This window comes from Procambarus clarkii, chromosome 29, assembly GCF_040958095.1.
Source record: "Procambarus clarkii isolate CNS0578487 chromosome 29, FALCON_Pclarkii_2.0, whole genome shotgun sequence".
Classification (NCBI taxonomy): Eukaryota; Metazoa; Arthropoda; class Malacostraca; order Decapoda; family Cambaridae; genus Procambarus; species Procambarus clarkii.
Genome location: NC_091178.1, coordinates 27,052,540 through 27,074,221, shown reverse-complemented (window position 1 = coordinate 27,074,221; position 21,682 = coordinate 27,052,540). Strand labels below are relative to the sequence as shown.

Sequence of the window (21,682 nt, the reverse complement as noted above, 5' to 3'; positions counted from 1 at the left end):
CCTAACCTAACCTATAAAGATAGGTTAGGTTAGGTTAGGTAGGGTTGGTTAGGTTCGGTCATATATCTACGTTAATTTTAACTCCAATAAAAAAAAAATTGACCTCATACATAATGAAATGGGTAGCTTTATCATTTCATAAGAAAAAAATTAGAGAAAATATATTAATTCAGGAAAATTTAGCTTATTAGGCAAATCGGGCCTTGCATAGTAGGCCAAAAAGTGCGTTCTGGCTACTAGGTACGACATATATATATATATATATATATATATATATATATATATATATATATATATATATATATATATATATATATATATTGTGACGGTAAAGTGTTGGAGTGTTGATGTTCGGCAGTCCTCCAATGGCAGGTGTCAATGCCTGGTCACACTTACAAAAAAAAGAGACTGCTTGCCTGTTTGTCTGTTGTAAGGTAATGGGAAGACACGCAAAACACAAAATATAAACAATGAAATTTTAATTACTTTAGAAAACAAGATATGAACAAAGACAATCCCTTGGCTTACTTAAAATTCAAAACAAGTCAACAAACAAAACAACATGAATAATTAATAGATATGAAAATTTACTCTACAATAAAATAATGTGCAATGCAATAATAATCAGGTGCTGAGAATATTGGCTATAGCTGCCACCTCCCTTAGTATACGACAGCCAGGGCTTAGTATACCAGAGAGAGATGTCTACTTCTAAGAGCACAGGAATATTCTGAGGAGGACGGCTTGAGCTGGCCCAGACATCGACTCAGGTAGAGGGCGTGAGTTCAGGTGCAGGTGTGCTGTCGGCGATACACCAGCCAATCAGGATTAGGCAGGCGGAGAATGGGTAGTTAGCTTGTTGACGACGGGCGGTGAGCCAGCGTGACGGGTGGTGCAAGGTACGCTTTGCTTCCTGGTCAAAACGTTTTGTGCTACTTGTGGACGTATCTTGAATGTAGCATCTTGTACTTGTAGAATAATGTGACTGATATAGGGAAGAGCAGGCTCAATCTCTCTTGAAAGAGATTATCGTCACAATATGTATATATATATATATATATATATATATATATATATATATATATATATATATATATATATATATATATATATATATATATATATATATGTGTGTGTGTGTGTGTGTGTGTGTGTGTGTGTGTGTGTGTGTGTGTGTGTGTGTGTGTGTGAATCACGAAAAATAAACATGTGACAGTTTAATCACGAAAAGTCACGAAAAATAATAATGTTACAGTGTCTGACCACAGAGGAAAATTGAAGCAGGAATTTCCTTAAGTACTTTCGTATATTAATAAAGGATGTATTTGTTACGAACCTTACCTTCTGTGGAGGTTGGTTTCGGTTGTAAAATGTTGGTGGACACAATGGAGAGTGTTTATTAGACTAAATCCACAGCTGAGATCAGAGAGGCCGCGAGTCACCATTAATACTCCGCCCAGTAAAGTAGTGCCTTCTCAGCTGGAGATCATCAGAAATAATGTGAATTAGATCAGAAAATACCGGTGTTGACGATTTAGGAACACCTGGGCAGTTAAAGATTAACAAAAATGTCAAGTTTCCTCTATTCTGTGAGACTGACCCAGACCAATTCTTCATTCATTTTGAAAAGTTGGCACGGAGTATGGAATGGCCTGAAACACATTGGGTATCTCTTCTTCAAGGTCAGTTGGTGGGAAAAGTACAGAAAATATTTGTAGCTATGCCTTTGAGTAACAGTTTTGACTATGAGAAGGTAAAAGCAGCCATCCTTACTGCTTATCAACGTGTTCCTGAGGCTTCTAGGCAAAGGTTTAGACAACTGAGACGAGACCAAAGTCAAACCTTAGTAGAATTTGCACAAGAGAAATATCATATGCTTAATAAATGGTCAGATGCAGAAAAAAATAGGGATCTGGACTCTCTTAAAAATTTACTCCTATAAGAAGAATTGTTATCTTACATACCTTCTAATGTGGCTTTGTATTTGGCAGAGAAATTACCCCGAGATATCTATGAGTTGGCCAAATTAGCAGATGTATATGAGTTGATGCAAAAGGAACTTTTAAAATTAAAATTCAATCAAATAGACAAGGATCTGGTCGAGCAGTAAACTCCTCAGTCAGATTTGGGTCCCACATGTACCCAACAGCAGGTCAAGGAAACACTTTTTCAAAGGTGCCAGGTGGTAAAGAGAGTAATGTGAAACCCAAAGAGGATCACACCGGTAATAAGCCTCACCCAGAGTTGAAACAGTGTTCCTACTGCCATAGGAAGGGTCATGTTGTTAAGAGTTGTTGGTTTCTCCACCCAGAAAGGAGACCTATGGCACTCACAGTGTGTGATGGGAGGAAAACCAAATGTGTAACAAAAATAATGGGAAAAAAAGCACTTGCTATAAATCATTTTGGAGAGTTTATATCAAATGGAAAATTACAGTGTGCAAATGGTTTGTGGCATGATGTTAAAATTTTGAGGGATACAGCAGCATCCCAATCTTTATTATTAGAGAGTGTGTTAGAATATATACAGTCTACAGAGACTGGGGAGGTAATGATTATACAGGGAATCACAGGAAATTTCCAGACTGTACACTTGAGAGAAGTAAACCTAGACTGTGATTTTATTAAAGGCAATAGTTTAGTAGGTGTTAGTCCTAAATTACCAGTTGCTGGCATTGATCTAATTGTGTGGAATGATCTTACTGTGATTGTTAGTTTGCCATTGTATTCTGTTTTGTGCTTTGATGTATGCTGTATTTTTCATGTTTTTCTTGTGTATGTGTTTTGTTGTGCTATGCTGTCGGCCCTTCTGGCCGGTGGTCTATTATTTTCCTTTATGTATTCTGTATTTTTATTGTCTTTACATTGCATGCTTTACATGTAAAAATAAAAAAAAAAAATAAAAAATTTAATGTTTCCTCTCCTAACCTAAACGCCTAAGCCAGAGGATCCAAAAAACAGAAAATGGGACAGTACGTCACTTTTATGAGCCGATTTAATTTTGAATTACGTCGATTTTTAGCCTTAGTGTGGCGCACACAAGCGAAAAGAGACGTTATTTTCAGAAGACGGGACGGGATATTTGAGTGCAGGCACAGGATAGACAATCGCGTGACCACAGGAATATGAAAACTGCTCGAGAACAGGAGTAATCAGCCAGTAAGCTTGAGTATCCGGCCAGTCAGCTTGAGTACTCGGACAGTCAGCTTGAGTACTCGGTCAGTCAGCTTGAGTACTCGGCCAGTCAGCTTGAGTACTCGGTCAGTTAGCTTGAGTACTCGGCCAGTCAGCTTGAGTAATCGGTTAGTCAGTTTGAGTACTCGGCCCTCACCTTCAGTACTCAGCCAGTCAGCTTGAGTACTCGGCCAGTCAGCTTGAGTACTCGGCCAGTCAGCTTTAGTACTCAGCCAGTCAGCTTGAGTACTCGGCCAGTCAACTTGAGTACTCGGCCAGTCGGCTCGAGTACTCGGCCATTAAGCTTGAGTACTCAGCCAGTACGCTTGAGTACTCGGCCAGTCAGCTTCAGTACTCAGCTAGTCAGCTTGAGTACTCGGCCTGTCAGCTCGAGTACTCGGCCAGTCAGCTTGAGTGCTCAGCCACTCACCTTCAATAATCAGCCAGTCAGCTCGAGTACTCAGCCAGTCACCTTCAGTACTGAGCCAGCCAGCTTGAGTACTCGGCCAGTTAGCTTGAGTACTCGGCCACTCACCTTCAATACTTAGCCAGTCAGCTTGAATACTCGGTCAGTCACCTTCATTACTCGCCAGTCAGATTGAGTACTAGGTGTGGGACATTTGGGGCTTGACTCTATTTATTTAATTATTAAAGTAATGAAATCAATTACGAAGGACCACCCGCTTTTATAGAAAAGAGGGAAACTAATAAAAAGTGATCATTAGAAATTCCAGGAAGAACCAGTGTCTATGGCTAAATATTAGGAAGTATAATCACTTAAATAATTAATGGGCTGTATAGATAATTAACTTGAATCAAAGCCTCAAACACCTACATTGGGGGTTATTGCTAGAACTTCATATACGTCTAGGAACTAGTGTGGTTCGTGCACCAGTCCATTGTGTAATAACTAATCTTATGACCAAATTAAAGAAATCTATAGAAGATTATCACCAGTAATTATAAAGATCATTAGCATCAGAAATTAATCCTTCAAATAAACACGTATTATCTCCAGTGTACACAGCATCCAATTAAATGATAGGATAGAAGTAATGAAAATTTAAATAAATACGAAAAGTCTTTGCTTTAAGACGGTTTCAATGACATCATTTACGAATCATCCTCGGGATCTCCGGAATTCCTCGTAGAACACTGGGAGATGAATAACACGGGTAAGGTAACAGCTCGTGGATTCCTCACACGCGAGCTGTAATTTAAGGGATATTAAGTAGCAATGAACTAGGCTACTGAAATATCTATATTCATGGAAATGGAAAATAAATTAGTTATAATACTAACATGGGTTTTGTTGATGCCGCTCAATATAACGACAAGCTGCCCCGACATATACAATCTCTAATGATGCATCAAAAGGGAATTATATACTTAGCTAAGGGGTACAGATTATGTTGAAGCTTGCCGAAACCGCGTCCCAAGCTCCACTCTCACAATGGCGTACACGTGGTTGATAGCTTGGCTTGAATGTCGACGCGTTTTAGTTGGCCGGTCACTACAGATCACGTAGAACAATATTAACTAGTTCTATGATGAGTATCAGGGTAATTCTTGCTGATAACTTCATCGTAACGTGTCCCAGACTCTGACACCAAGACCTTGTTGCTCAATTCCGCAACACTAGACTTCACGCCACACTCAGGCGCCTCGTCCTCCTCAAAACACAATGGCTTCTCCCTCCTCACCCGCTAGCGTCCCGCATTCGCCACAGAAATTATTTATCACGAATAATATTATTTCGCGCAGTTGTGGCTAAAATGCTTTAATAAAGACTGGGTTGTAATTCTAGGGAGTTAAATATTATTACTTTCTCGTCTTATGGTAGTAAACAAGAAATGGAGAAGATTTTAGTTTTCTCCATGGCATTCACGCGTGACGGTAAATTTATTACTTGATAACAATTGTAACTAAAAACTCTCGATTTGGAATTATTTGGGAGTTATGTTATCTGTAAATAATTATCACACGGAATACTGATGATTTTAGAGAATCACATTCAATTCTCTAACACACTGGATATAAATGTGTTTAACTAGGTAGAGTCTGACGCAATACTGGTGCTTGGTTTCGTAAGAATTCCAGTATTCTTATACAGATATAATAATTAGTTCATGTGAACACTACTGTTAGTAAATTTTAGTAAGTACAGTAATTAGTATATTTTAAGACTAGTTTATAATAATACAATAGTATTGTATTAGTGTTGGAAATTTCCAACATAACTCCAGGGGGAGATTTATCGGGTCGCAGTGTAATGTTGAGTACTGACATACCCATCCTGAAGTTAGTATTAAGGTTAATATATTAGTATGTTAGTATGGTAGTATGTTAGTACACACATAACGGATGTCCCGGAATTGTCAAGGACATACAAGAAACTTAAATCATGCAAATAAATTCATGTTGAATGGAACATGTTATTGTGAATCATCTAAAGTTACTAACTAAGAAAGCCTACAACAAACTCTATGACTGGTGTCGCTATGACATGTAATGTTTATGTTACTAAGTCTTAAAGTCTTGTAAACTCACAGATACTCTAGACGAAATAATGTTGTCATTAATAGCCTATACAACAATTAAGAATTAAATCACACAATTTAAATAACTGAGAATCCACTGTGATGAGAATGTTCTGGGTCATTGTGGCTTGTAACGATTTGTTACTTGACATCACACCACAGTATTATCATGATTACTAAAATTGGATGGGAAGGTATTTGCTCTTGGTCAGAGCTATAATAGGCTTGTAGTTTCCGCTTGCATTGTTGAGCAGCAGCTCTAGTGGGGCGGTTGCTCGGTGGACCAGAATTGCTGTCCTCGGAAACTGTTGGTGAAGCTGGTTCTGGTAAACACTCTCGTTCTGCTAATTCGAGAGGTACCAACTTCTCTAAGGTTTTCAGGGTAGTGTTGCCTCGGCACAAAACTTTCACTACTCTCAGGATACCTTGGTGATCTGGGTGGATAGCAACAATTTTGCCTATGGGCCACTCTGACCTCGGTCCATCACTGTCAACCAATACTAGGTCTCCTGGTTTAAGTTGTACTTTATTATAGGGACTCGAAGCTCCGTAGTGGTACTCTCGAGTCCACACCTCATTCCACCTTTCAATTACTCTTGAGAGATGTTGGTAACTTTCTACTAAGTCACTCCTGGTTACATGTGAAGGGTCGATGGGATCCTCTTCTGCCAAAGGTATGAGAGGGCTCAGCAGGCCTCCATGTATCAAGTGTGAGGAACTCAGAGGTTCTCTCTGTGCGAAATCATCTGATAGGTATGTTAATGGGCGGTTATTGACTCGCGCCTCGATTTCCACAACAAGTGTTTGGAGTTCGGAGTAACTAATTTTCTGTCGATGTAAGGTCTTCCTTAAACACTTCTTGACAGTTCTTATCATACGTTCGTAGAACCCACCTTGCCAAGGGGCTCTTGGAGCTATAAATTTCCAGTGGCATTGTCGACTCTGCAGGACTGATTGCACTTCTGGATGATTCCATACTTCTCGCAGACAGGCTTCTCCTGCCACAAAATTTGAACCATTGTCCGATATCAATAGTTTGGGACAGGATCTGTGAGCTGCAAATCTACGAAAAGCTTGGATGAAGGCTTCAGCACTCATATATGAAGTCACTTCTAGATTTACGCCTCGCGTGGTAGCACACGTAAAGAGGCAAATGTAAGCCTTCACTGGTATCTTATCTGGATTGCCAGTGAGAAGCAAGGCACCTGTGTAATCGACACCAGTGGTCTCAAAGGGACGAAGATGAACCACTCTTTCTTCAGGGAGTGGTGGAGGTCCTGGGTAAGGACACACTCGAGCGTCGTATCTTTTGCAGATTACACAGAATTTAATAATTGATTTGACTGCTTGACGACCTTGAGGAAGCCAGTATTTCTGTCTAAGGTCGATGAGAGTGTCTAACACTCCACCATGTAAAGTACCATATTGATGGTGATGTAAAACTAGAAGTTTGGTAATGATGTGGTGACGTGGTAGAAGGATTGGATTCTTTGTATCCAGATCAATTTTTGCATGAAGCAAACGTCCTCCACACCTTAATATATTATGAGTGTTGGCATCATACCAGATACCTAGAGACTTAGTTAATTTATCTGGAAGATTTTCATATTCACTTCCATATGTCTCTTGCTGTGCACGTTTGATCCAGTAGAGGATAGGATTGGGAAACTTATGCCTGATTCCTATCTTAGCAAGAAAGTCAAACACATGTGCTGTCACTTTTAATAACTTACTCAAGTTGGAATAATTGTGAGGATTAATAGCTAAGATTCGATGAGATTCTGGTTCATTCATGGGAGTAGTGATATTGGTCACTATGACTTGTGGCTTTTGTTTGGGCCACTGACCACCAACAAGCCATGAAGGTCCATTAAACCACATCGAAGACTTGATAAGTTGTTTTAGTGTTAATCCTCGAGATAAATAATCTGCAGGATTGTCCTTAGTGGGAACATGTCTGAATTTATATCCAGCAGATAATTCATGAATTTCCCTAACACGATTACTGACGTAGGGAGTTTTATTATTGTTGTTTCTTACCCATTGTAAGACTGCCTCATTATCTGACCACACGACAATCTCACCAAAGTGGATATTATTGAGTGTTTTGGTCAGGCAATGAGCCAATCTTACTCCCACCAGCAATGCAGTTAACTCCATTTGAGGTAAAGATCTCTTCTTAATGGGAGCAACTCTTGCTTTAGATGTGAGCAAAATTGATTGTGCACTATTAACTAAGTAGGCTACAGCGCCATACGCTTTGCCAGAGGCATCGCAAAAAACGTGCAAATTTGTGGGCAAGTTTGGTCCTGAAGCATTACGAGGAAATTTCAAAACACATAACTGATTGAAATCCGTTGTGAGTATCTGCCATTTAGCTTGTAACTCACTTGGTAACGGATCATCCCATCCCATATGTTTCTGCCAGCATTCCTGCATTAGGAGTTTGCCCCTTATTAATATAGGACTAAGTAAGCCTAAAGGGTCAAATGGTTGACTGACATACGAGAGTAATTTTCTCATGGTAAGGGATGTATTATCGGTTTGTACTGACTTGACATTCATCTCGTCAGTACTTGTATTCCATTCCACACCTAGAACCTTTAATTGATTAGGTACCTGATAACCTGGAAATTCTTTCTCGATTATCTGGTTTAATGATTTATTATTTGAGGCCCATGATTGTAGTGGCATATTGGCTCCTAATAACTCACGGTTAGCCTCATGGTAGATTTCTACCAAATTGGATTGATCATTTGTAGTTCCCTGGAAATTGTCGACATACAAGTTGTCACTAATTTCTGCCTTATAAGGGCTATTTGACTTCCTCAAATGTGTATCTAATGTTGCTTGCAATAGAAACAGGGAAGACGTCGCTCCGAATAATACTGAGGCAAAACGATATGTGATGATATCACTGTTAGGATCCAGTGGGTCCTTAATCCAGAGAAACTTGGTGTAACTACGATCCTCTTCCTGTAAACCTACTCTAAGGAAAGCTTTACTGATATCAGCAGTATTAGCAAAAATACCCGTGCGGTATCGTAATTGCACATCATGTAGCCTTTGGGTTAGGCTAGGTCCCGTTTGGAGACATTCATTCAAAGACACACTGTTTGGCATCACTTAAGCACTACAGTTGAAGACAATACGTATTGGTGTTGTCAATGAATCGTTCACCACAGCGTGATTGGGTAAATAGTGACCGATTTTCCGGTCATCATTATCAACAACCTCGATAAATTTACTGTTGAGTTGTTGTTGGATTAGTTGATGATACATGTTCAGTTTGTCTGGCTGCTTCTGTAGTCGGGTTAATTGAGACTGTAATTGTGAGGCTGCCATGAAATAATTAACTGGAAGTTGTGGATGATTCAACTTCCATGGTAGTCTCACCCAGTATTGTTTATCTTTATAGACAACTGTATCCAGATATTGCTGGTAAGTCCACATATCATCTGGGCTTGGTTGTTCAGGGATAATACCTAAAGTGTCTAAATCCCACAGACGATGTACAGGTGGATCAGACTCAATATCTTCAGATATTTCTCTGAAATGTAGGGGTGACTGTTCCAAGCCTAGTCACACCACTATTGTATTGTTAGATTGTTGGTTGGTTGACGCTGGATTTTGTTGGAAAAGCACCGGTCCAGTAAGCAACTTGCCTCCAGCAGATGACAACAAATTCATTCCGTGTTTTCTGTTGCATCCCGTTATAAATTTATAATAATGGTCAGCGCCTATAAGTATTCCAACATCAGTGAGGCAGTCAGAATTTATTTTGTAATCTGCTAGCCTCATGCGGTTTCGTTTAATATATTTCGCAGTGCGAGCTAGTCCTGTGACCTGCAGGTCTGTAGGAAGTTTATCTACTACTACCGCTTGTATTGGACTAGTGGAAGATCCAAGTCTCACTAATACCTTAACTACTTGGTATTCACGAGGTCCACTATTAGTCAAGAAACCAGAAATATTCAATCTCACACTTTTGGCAGGTTTTAAATTTAACTGCTCGACTAATTGTTGTGTGATGGTTTTCTGTAATCCTTGGTCAAAAAGACCTCTAGTGTTAACTCTAGATTTCCTGTTTATTAGTCTAAGTTGAGCTGTAGGCAGAGTAGTATTATTGCCTGACTCAGTAACAAGTACATTTATTTCTTGATGCATTTTGCAATATTGTACTGTGGCAGAATTCGTGGAATTCTCCCCAGTGTTCATGGATTGGGTAGAAGTTTTTCTACATAAGGCATAGTGATGTACACCTTGGTTGCATCTACTGCATGAACGTAGTTGCACTACACATTTTAGGGGGTCATGAGAGCCCATGCACTTGGTGCACCTGTGTATATCTTGTAACCGTTTAATCCTGGTATTAAAGTTAGGATAAACAGTGCATTGGTAGGTGGCATGTTCTTGACTACAGAACAGACACCTTATCTCTCTGGTTGACTTTGTCCCTTTAGTAGACAAGTCATTGGTTACACCAGAAGGAGATACTGAATAAGTACCTACATTACCACTCCCCTTTCCAGTGGATGGAGCAGTCCTAGGTTTAAATTTATTAGACTTATTTAAAGTCGTTTTGGGTTTGACTGAAGTGTCAATATGAGCTGAGTTACGATGGGAGTTAGTAGAGAAGTTTGAAACACTTTTCCCATCTTGGTTGGCTCTTTGTCTTTCGACTAAGGTATGTAGACCTTCTGTAATTTCTTTCAAGGTCAGAATGGTCTTATTGTACATAGTACACAATTTATCTAAGGTTTCTCTTGGCAATTTTCGCCTAACAACTACTTTGGTCATCCATTCAGCTGTCTGAATTTGGACCTTAAGGCTTAAAGCCTTGAGTAAAGATTCTAACTCTAGCCTGAAAGTTTGGAGAGAATCTGTAGAATTATTAGCAGATGGTAAATCTAGCAATTTTTTAACGAAGACAGTAATAATTCTCTCCTTGTTATCGTAGTTGGTTTTGAGAAATTGAACAGCTAAGGTGTAACCATCACTGGTCAGTGTTATATTAGAGATTACTTTCAAGTCTTCATTTCGTAACAAACCTTGTAAATAGGTGAATTTGGTTGTTTGAGGAATGTTAACTTTAGAGTCTACTGCATCCACGAATTTACTCCAGAAATCATCCCAACTTTCCTTCTCGTTACCAGAGAATGTGGGTATATTGATTTGAGGTAATTTGACATCAGGATCTGTATGTGCAGTAGAAGTTATTGTCAATTTGTTTTTAGCAATTTGCTTCTTAAAGGGTAGAAGCTTAACCCGTATATCTTCTTCATACTGGTCTAAGTCATTTATAACATCCTCAAGTTCACTACCATCTACAGAAGTTGAGTGAAGTTCTGTCAAATACAGACTCATGTGTTGCTTAATATGGGCAAATTTGCTTTCAGCAACTTGTAGTAAATCTTCTAATTCAAAGTAGTCAACAAGTGACTGTTGTGACAGATTTTGACATTTAGTAATCTGTTGGGTCAAATGACCTTTCAGACCGATGAGGGTCCTTTTCATTTTTCCAGCCGTTTCCATTTTGGTGGGTAAAGGCTGGTTTGACAGTAAATATTTGTTACTGAGATAACTGGGATATTGACTCATTCAAGGGAGTTCAATATCAACAATAATAGCCTAATATATTTGAATAGACTACACTACCTCGTTCAGAGGTTAATTTACCTACCTAACAAGAAATAACTAATTATTTAGAGCAGTGCTTGAACTTCACCATTAACTTTCGTCCGGTTAACTCTTCTATATCATCATTAGATGTAATGGTGATCATTCAGCAATACTTAAAATAGATACACACAAAATAATGAGTACAAGATGAAATAATATGGATATACTCTAATCAGAGTTATCACAAAGTTTAATCCCACCCTTGATAGGGTCAGCACAAAGGGTATAATACATATACTACTGACTAGCTTAAGTCTAGTCGTGATAATTCCTACCTAAGAAACTACAAATTTATTTAGTCTGTGTTTGTGCCAAATTCAGCACAATCACAGCCTAAATTTCTACCTAATAAGATTGGTAAAGATTATTGAGGTGAAGTAATGTGAATATAATTGTGCTGTATTTTTGTTTGTTTTTTGGATTTCATAGTGTATAAGTGTGCACTTGCACACACAAGTGAAAAACAGTTATGTACAGTTAAATTTGGCTTGCTAGCCACAGCCGTTTGTGATAATTGATTGTGTTGATCAATTTGTCAACTACATGTGACCTAGACTCACCTGACAGGTGTACACCATCTCTTGCCAGGTTTTGTCTATATGGTCTGGCTGTAAATTGGATATAAGTGGCATCCAATCTCACTCGTTTTTTCAGCCTGAAATTTATGTATTTGGCAACTCTCTGGTAGTATTCTGGTGTTACTCCCCAACGATTATCTTGACTTGGATGGCGAGGTTCCACTAATGTGAATACTACTGAATTGCTGATGAGCTTAAATGAAGAAATTATGGCTTTAAGGTGATTGATCACCTCACCTGGATGACGAGTAGGATGGATGTCATTACCACCTAAGTAAATAATGGTTAGATGGTGAGGCCACTCTAACGCAGGTGTTAGGGTGGAATTGTTATAAAAGTTATGAGCTGTTGCTCCTGGTGACCTAAAGATTCTTACTTCAGTATGAGGTATAGGTCTAAGTGTTGTGGGTAATTGACTGTGTCCCACGAGTGCTACCTTATACATGAGGTGTAAGTAGCAATGACTTGGTGTGACTTAGGCTAACCTATGTGTTACGCTGTTGGTAGACACAATTAATTAAAATGGTTAGTCTAGACTACTTCACACGGTGATTAGTTATTACTAATTAGTATGTATATTTATATTTTATGTTTATCCGGTTCGATAAGAACCATAATGTGGAACATTTGGGGCTTGACTCTATTTAATTATTAAAGTAATGAAATCAATTACGAAGGACCACCCGCTTTTATAGAAAAGAGGGAAACTAATAAAAAGTGATCATTAGAAATTCCAGGAAGAACCAGTGTCTATGGCTAAATATTAGGAAGTATAATCAATTAAATAATTAATGGGCTGTATAGATAATTAACTTGAATCAAAGCCTGAAACACCTACATTGGGTGGTTATTGCTAGAACTTCATATACGTCTAGGAACTAGTGTGGTTCATGCACCAGTCCATTTTGTAATAACTAATCTTATGATCAAATTAAAGAAATCCATAGAAGATTATCACCAGTAATTATAAAGATCATTAGCATCATAAATTAATCCTTCTAATAAACACGTATGTACAGTGTCCAGTGTACACAGCATCCAATTAAATGATAGGATAGAAGTAATGATAATTTAAATAAATTAATGAATACGAAAAGTCTTAGCTTTAAGATGCTTAGCTTTTTCAATGACATCATTTACGAATCATCCTCGGGATCTCCGGAATTCCTTGTAGAACACTGGGAGATGAATAACACGGGTAAGGTAACAGCTCGTGGATTCCTCACACGCAAGCTGTAATATAAGGGATATTACGTAGCATTGAACTAGGCTACTGAAATATCTATATTCATGGAAATGGAAAATAAATTAGTTATAATACTAACATGGGTTTTGCTGAGGCCGCTCAATATAACGACAAGCTGCCCCGACATATACAATCTCTAATGATGCATCAAAAGGGAATTATATACTTAGCTAAGGGGTACAGATTATGTTGAAGCTTGCCGAAACCGCGTCCCAAGCTCCACTCTCACAATGGCGTACACGTGGTTGATAGCTTGGTTTGATTGTCGACGCGTTTTAGTTGGCCGGTCACTACAGATCACGTAGAACAATATTAACTAGTTCTATGATGAGTATCAGGGTAATTCTTGCTGATAATCTCAACGTCACGTGTCTCAGACTCTGACGCCACGACCTTGTTGCTCAATTCCGCAACACTAGACTTCACGCCGCACTCAGGCGCCTCGTCCTCCTCAAAACACAATGGCTTCTGCCTCCTCACCCGCTAGCGTCCCGCATTCGCCACAGAAATTATTTATCACGAATAATATTATTTCGCGCAGTTGTGGCTAAAATGGTTTAATAAAGACTGGGTTGTAATTCTAGGGAGTTAAATATTATTACTTTCTCGTCTTATGGTAGTAAACAAGAAATGGAGAAGATTTTAGTTTTCTCCATGGCATTCACGCGTGACGGTAAATATATTACTTGATAACAACTGTAACTAAAAACTCTCGATTTGGAATTATTTGGGAGTTATGTTATCTGTAAATAATTATCACACGGAATACTGATGATTTTAGAGAATCACATTCAATTCTCTAACACGCTGGATATAAATGTGTTTAACTAGGTAGAGTCTGACGCAATACTGGTGCTTGGTTTCGTAAGAATTCCAGTATTCTTATACAGATATAATAATTAGTTCATGTGAACACTACTGTTAGTAAATTTTAGTAACTACAGTAATTAGTATATTTTAAGACTAGTCTATAATAATTCAATAGTATTGTATTAGTGTTGGAAATTTCCAACACTAGGGTACTCACCTTCAGTACTCGGCCAGTCAGCTTGAGTACTCGGCCAGTCAGCTTGTGTTTTCGGCCAGTCAGCTTCAGTACTCGGCCAGTCACCTTCAGTACTGAGCCAGCCAGCTTGAGTACTCGGCCAGTCAGCTCGATTACTCGGCCAGTCATCTTGAGTACTCAGCCACTCACCTTCAGTACTCGGCCAGTCAGCTTAAGTACTCGGCCAGTCAGTTTCAGTATTCGGCCAGTCAGCTTGAGTACTCAGCCAGTCACCTTCAGTACTCAGCCGGTCAGCTTGAGTAATCGGCCAGTCAGCTTGAGTACTCGGCCAGTCAGCTTGAGTTCTCGGCCAGTCACCTTCAATACTCAGCCAGTCAGCTTGAGTACTCGGCCAGTCACCTTCATTACTCGGCCAGTCAGATTGAATACTAGGGTACTCACCTTCAGTACTCGGCCAGTCAGCTTGAGTTTTCGGCCAGTCAGCTTCAGTACTCGGCCAGTCAGCTTGAGTACTCGGCCACTCACATTTAGTACTCGGCCAGTCAGCTTGAGTACTCGGTGTGGGGGAAAACCTGACTCCAATAACTAATAATTAAATATATACTTCGATAACTATGAAGGACCACCACTTTTTGAGAAAAAGTGGAAAACAAAATAAAGCAATGGAAAAACTGATCCCAAGAACTAGTGTCATATGGATCTTAGTGAAACTGTATTTCTGATATAAATGGAGTCAAATTAACTTACACAAAATTGGGGGGTTACATGCTAAAAGATTAATACAGCCCTAGCATTATTCTGGTGCTGGTTCTTCACCAGAGTAAATAAAATATGAAAGTAAATGAGGTTGAATATATAATATTTATTGGAGGTAAATGCTTCTCAATGTATTACTGAAATGTTGAACAGTATCAGTAAACCAGTGGGTTAGTATAATTGATCCCTTTTAGAAATCACTCCTGTAATTACAGAGTTTTTGCTACAGATAAAAAAGGGACAGCTTAGCTGTAAATCTAGTGAGGTGTAATCAGTTGCTACGCTCCACCGACGACGTGTTGCATAGGGCAAATTGTTGCACGGAACGGTGGGGAAGCCTAGCACCTCGGTTGACGTCGCCTTGGTACTGAAAGGCAATTACATTGTAGAAATCTACATAATAAGTTAACTACAAATAAATCCTAAATCATGTGGATAACTGTAGGAAATTTCAGCCAATATCTGTGCAATTTATATTCAAGCACTGTAAATTTCTTCTATAGAGAAATAATTAAAATAATCATCTATTCAGATTGTAAAATTACTCAAGACACGTACGGGATTTATTTGTTTGTTCTACGGCCTAACGACAACTAGCCTAAATGTTAATTGTGGCCACATAATAACAAAAAGGTAAACCTAGCTGCCGAGCCGCGTGTCCGTTGATGTGGAGACTTGAGCAATTCTTCGTCCTCCAGCTGCTGCTTGAAAGGCGTTAACTTTGGAATTGCTCATATGCTAGTCGGGGACACGGCTATTGTGCTAGATAATGTGGCACCGCTCTACTGGTCGTTGAAGCGAAATAAATGAGATCAAAACGTAGCTCTGCTACACGCTGTCAATGGCGTCCACGTCGTTCTCTCGCGTTCTCTCGTGTCTAGTGACGCTCTCCCGTCTTCCTCCTCTTCCTTATTGCGCATGCGCGGCTCTCGATAGACATCTCGAGCGTAAATGAATATGTATATATCGCAATTGACTATGGAAGGAAGAGGTAATGACAAGTATTAATATCACATTAAATTCTTCTTTGATAAAATAGAATTTCTCGTAACATAAATTGACTTATCAAAGTTGTGCACAAAGCCACATCCCCCGGTGAAGATGGTATCACTTATGACATATTGTGTCTGCTCCCTTTAGTACCAGGGAATCCCCTGCTTGAGCTATGTTACTGGGGAACTTCCTATCTCTTGGACCAACAGTATAATCATTCCAATTCCCAAGCCAAATCAAGAGAATGCTTTCCGCCCAATTTCCCTTACTAGCTGCATTTGCAAAACATTCGAGAGAATGGTCCTGAACCGTCTCCTCCATAGAATAAGAACCATGCTATCCCCCCAGATATATGGCTTCATGCATGGAAGGAGTGTGCATCATTGCATCACCTCCTTTCTTACCCTGCACACTGAAAAGTCAAATACCACCTTCCTAGATCTTAAGTCTGCCTTTGATATTGCAAATAGACATGTTATCTTGAGTGAGCTTGCAAGAATGAATATTGGTGGTCGGCTTCTTTGTTGGATCAGGGGTTACTTATCCAACAGGAAGTCATCTGTATTTTTCCAGGGGCATAGAAGTGTAACAAGAGACTTAGAACTAGGATCCCCGCAGGGTGGTGTCCACAGTCCTACCTTATTTAATATCTTAATACACACGCTGTTAAACTCTATACCGAGCAAACCCAACATCCACATCATTAACTACGCTGATGATATAATGATACACACCACTGGGTATGCTAACATGCAGAACACTCTTAACTCTGTATTAGACTCATGTCAGGACCTAGGTTTAATTATCTCAGCAGAGAAAACAAAGATACTAAATCGGCGCCCACCCAGGCAGGGAGGAGCTGTTCGCAAGATGCAACTGTCTGATGGCTCCCAGCTTGACTATGTAAACAGATTCAAATACCTTGGCCTTGAGGTGCCACTGTATGGTCCTGTTGTATTCAGACTCTGTCGTCAGTATAAAGAGAGGCTCCGAGCTCTCAAGGCTGTTGCATGTTATCACTCAGGCTATGGTGCCAATGTCAGAATTGTCAAAATGATGTACCTTGCATACATCAGACGTTTAGTGGATTATGCTGCACCTCTGCTTGTTTTGATGCCTGGAAGAAAATTTGGAGGGCTTGAAAAATTGCAGAACGAAGCCTTGAGGATAATCCTTGGGTGCCCTCGTACCACAAAGATACTTAATATGAGAAAGGAACTTAATATTCTGAGCGTTGTTGATCGTGTTACTGAAATTAACTGTCAAATTGGTATAAAAATGCTTAGGCTAATTCATCCTAATCCTTGCACAGAAGCCTTCCAGAATTTCTTTATTGAAGATCAGCATTGTTCCAAATGGATAACAAAAACTGGAACTCAACTCAGAATGTATCAGGTTCATGATTTGTACCAAGAGAAACAACAACGGCACTTTCCTGCACCGTGGGAGGTTACACCCCTTCCAGTTTTAATCCCTCCCTTTCCACCCAAGAAACAAATTAGAGATCAGCCCAAGCTTCGTCTTGAGGCAAAGCTCAACGCCTTTTAAGCCATATTGATGCTCTGTCCACAGAGCATTCTCTCTCTCAAATCATATACACTGATGGTTCCCTACACCGCACCACGGGTGCAGCTGGAAGTGCAGTTGTTCTGACAATGGGCGATGGCTTGTACTTTGAGTGGGGAGTCCGTATAAACAATTGGGCCTCTACCCTTCAGACCGAACTATTTGCCTTGATCCTTGCACTTAAATGTGTACAAGTCTCCAAACTTGATACATTAATTGTAAGTGACTCCTTATCATCCTTAAATGCCCTCAACTCTTTAAGACATAACTGTAACATGCTCGTGTCCGAAGCTAGACACAAATACAACAAAATTATTAAGGATGGTAACAGAGTCCATTTCATGTGGTCTCCATCTCAGGTTGGCCTCCGAATGCATGATAGAGCTGATAAGTTAGCCAAAGAATCTGCCTTTACAGGAGCCGTTGAGTGTAACCTTGGATTGTCAATGAGCAATCTGAGAGCAGCAGTACACCGAGAACTTCAAGAAGATCTTGTAGATCTGAGGCAAAGTGAAATTGACACCAGTAATTCCATCTATCATCATACTATCATGCAAGAGGAGCCACACATCTATGGATCATCCAATAAAATCAGCAGACTTCTAGATGTTACTACTGCTCGGCTTAGACTCGGTTACAAGTATCTCTGGGAATTCTCATAATCTGCTGATGTAGACCTGACCAAATGTAAACTGTGTCAACAAAATTATTCGAACACCCTCCGTCACTATGTAATATAGTGCGAAAAGATACGTTAATTTAGAGACAATTCTATAACCAATGTTCCAGCGATGTGTAAATATTTCATTCAAAATGATCTGCTACCTGAAATTTTAGACAAATATCCACAGTTTGCTAACTGTAGGTAGTAACTAAGTGATTGTAACCTATCCACCGCTGCCCACTGGATGGGGGGCGGTGTGCAGGACAAACATATAAATTTTGACACTAGCTCTCCACATATGTCAGTTGCTTAATTTAGAACCTGTACTTGAGGTCGATCTCAAACCCATTGTTGATGTGACGACTTATATTGAATTTTGTAACTAGCTCATCAAGATTGTAACTTGCTTAGCTAAATGAATTGTGGGGTTCAGTCCCTGAGCCCATTATGTGGCTCTGTAACCCTTTCCACTACCGCCCACAAGATGGGTATGGGTGCATAATAAATGAACTAAACTAACTAAAACTAAAAGTTGTGCAGCCAATCGAGGAAATTAAAGTAAAATCATTTACATCAAAGTAATTTCCTCTAGAATGTTTGATATCAACTAAATCAGGGAGTTCCAGTAATTAGTAGTATACTACGAAATTAAACTTATTAGTAAGTAACTATTTTTAGTAAAGGAAATGATAAACTGGATTCTTGTTATAAATCCAACTAAATGTGGAGAGAATTCATGTTACTGCCTGTCGTTCCTCACGTCGTCACTCTGACTAGAAAGAATCTGGCAATATGTCTAAATAAATCATGATAATGATTAAATCTACAAGTTAGTAATTTTAGTAACTACTTGTGGTTAATACAAAGATTGCATAAAATACGAAGATGTATAAAACTGTTGGTTATTTCCAACACTCGGCCAGTCAGCTCGATTACTCGGCCAGTCATCTTGAGTACTCAGCCACTCACCTTCAGTACTCGGCCAGTCAGCTTAAGTACTCGGCCAGTCAGCTTCAGTATTCGGCCAGTCAGCTTGAGTACTCGGCCAGTCAGCTTGAGTACTCGGCCTGTCACCTTCAGTACTGGGCCAGTCAGCTTAAGTACTCGGCCAGTCAGCTTCAGTATTCGGCCAGTCAGCTTGAGTACTCGTCCAGTCACCTTCAGTACTCGGCCACTCACATTAAGTACTCGGCCAGTCAGCATGAGTACTCGGCCAGTCAGCTTGAGTACTCGGTCACTCACATTCAGTACTCGGCCAGTCAGCTTGAGTACTCGGCCTGTCAGCTTAAGTACTCGGCCACTCAAATTAAGTACTCGGCCAGTCAGCATGAGTACTCGGCCAGTCACCTTCAGTACTCGGCCACCCACATTAAGTACTCGGCCAGTCAGTATGAGTACTCGGCCAGTCAGCATGAGTACACGGCCAGTCACCTTCAGTACTCGGCCACTCACATTAAGTACTCGGCCAGTCAGTATGAGTACTCGGCCAGTCACCTTCAGTACTCGGCCACCCACATTAAGTACTCGGCCAGTCAGCATGAGTACTCGGCCAGTCAGCTTAAGTACTCTGTAATGGTATGTGTCAGTCCTCAGTGCGACCTCTGGTCATTCTCCCCCTCCCTGTGGGCAATTCCCCTTCTTACCAGAGTCAAATTACCCCTTAGGCAGGTGGTCTAGTCACTTGTTCCCTAATCCCTATGTCTCCAATCTTTCCTAATCATTTGTCTCCCAGTCATTTCCAATCCCAGGAGGACGGCCACGAGGAAACACAACATTTAAGAGTACGTAGTTTGTTACCAGTAACAGACGACCAAGAAGCCTGCCAACGGGTAAGGACGGAGGAATGGATAACCGGGTAAAAGTCGGAATATGGAATACCTTTACGAGAGATGGGACAAGAGCGGACAGCTTCCTTGGCGGCAGCATCCCCACGCTCATTTAAAGACACACCAATATGGCTGGGAACCCAACAAAACTCAACCGACTTAAATTTACTGTGAACAAGAAACAGCCAATGCTGGATCTCGACAACTACTGGATGAACCGGATTAAAGGACCCGAGAGCCATGAGGGCACTACGAGAGTCAACAACAACTACAAAGGAAGACTGACAACGAGAAAGCAGGAGACGAAGAGCATAGAGAATAGCATAAAGCTCCTTTCTCGTTATGCATCTTTACAGATGCATAAAGTATCTGTAAAGATGCTAGCCTCCGGAGGTAAGCGACACATATAAGTGCGATCAGGAAAAACAACAGAGTAGCCAACACCGTTCGCAGACTTAGACCCATCGGTGAAGACAGAAACGGAGCGGGAGTGAGAAAAAAAGTGCTCAAGGAAAAGGCGTTTTAGAACCGTAGGAGGGGTAAAAGCTTTAGTGATATGGGTCAAGGAAGTACAAAACCGCAGAAGAGGGACTCTCCACGGGGGCAAAGAAGGAACAACACGAGGAGAAACATTAGCAATATGAACGGAAAGAGAATCCTGTAGGCGAGATAACCGGACAGAAAGAGGGAGGTGGTGAAGAGGAACAGGAACCGCAGGAGGGGTAAAAATTAAAGCACGACAGAGGCGAGAGGAAGGATGTTGTAAGGACCGTGCAAGATAGCGAAGACAGTAGCGATCACGGCGGTCTTGGAGAGACAGGAAGCCAGTGTCAAAATACAAGCTAAGGACGGGCGTCGAACGAGAGGCACCAGAACTGAGGCGCAACCCAGTATGGTGCAAAGCATCAAGACGGCGAAGAGTAGAAGGAGAAGCAGACGAGTAAGCACGGCAACCATAATCAAGCTTAGACAGGACGAGAGAGGAATGTAAAGCAAGGAGAGTGCGCTTATCTGCCCCCCAAGAAGTATGGGACAAGACCCGAAGGAGGGTAAGGGCCTTAGAGCACTCAACACGGAGGTAAGAGATATGGGGAGACCAAGACAAACGAGTGTCAAGGAATAACCCCAAAAGCTTCGCGGAATCTTTGTACTCAAGGGGATGACCATAAAATGACAAAGAGGGACGAAGAACGACCCGTTTCCGCGTAAAAGTCATGGCACATGTCTTAGAAGTAGAGAACTTGAAGCCATGATCGGTGGCCCAAGACGACACGGCATCAATTGCAAGTTGAAGCCGGTGCTGAAGGAGAGGCGAATCATCACCCTGAGAGCAAAGGGTAAGATCATCGACATAGAGAGCGGAGAAGACACCTGAAGGAAGAGAGGAAAGAAGACCATTGAGGGCAACCAGAAAAAGAGTAGTGCTCAGAACACTACCCTGGGGCACACCTTCGTATTGCTGAAAAGAGGCAGAAAGAGCGGTACCAAGGCGCACCCGAAAGGAACGACGAGAGAGGAAGCTGCGGAGAAAGAGAGGGAGATGACCACGAAGTGCTAAAGAATGAAGTTGAGATAGAATATGATATCACCAAGTGGTGTCGCAAGCCTTTTCCAGGTCAAAAAGGACGGCAACAACGGAGGTCTTCGCAGCA

General features: G+C 40.5%; 1 protein-coding gene across 1 annotated transcript; it reads left to right on the top strand.

The window, feature by feature from the left end:
• The first annotated feature begins 19,089 nt into the window (after nucleotides 1-19,089).
• LOC138369680 (dynein heavy chain-like) lies at nucleotides 19,090-19,881 on the top strand. Its single transcript, XM_069333112.1, has one exon. The coding sequence runs from the start codon at nucleotides 19,090-19,092 to the stop codon at nucleotides 19,879-19,881; it is 792 nt and encodes a 263-aa protein (XP_069189213.1).
• Nucleotides 19,882-21,682: the final 1,801 nt, after the last annotated feature.

Coding starts and splice junctions, on each gene's coding strand:
- LOC138369680 (XM_069333112.1), top strand. CDS start 19,090: ATGTATAAAACTGTTGGTTATTTCCAACACTCGGCCAGTCAGCTCGAT.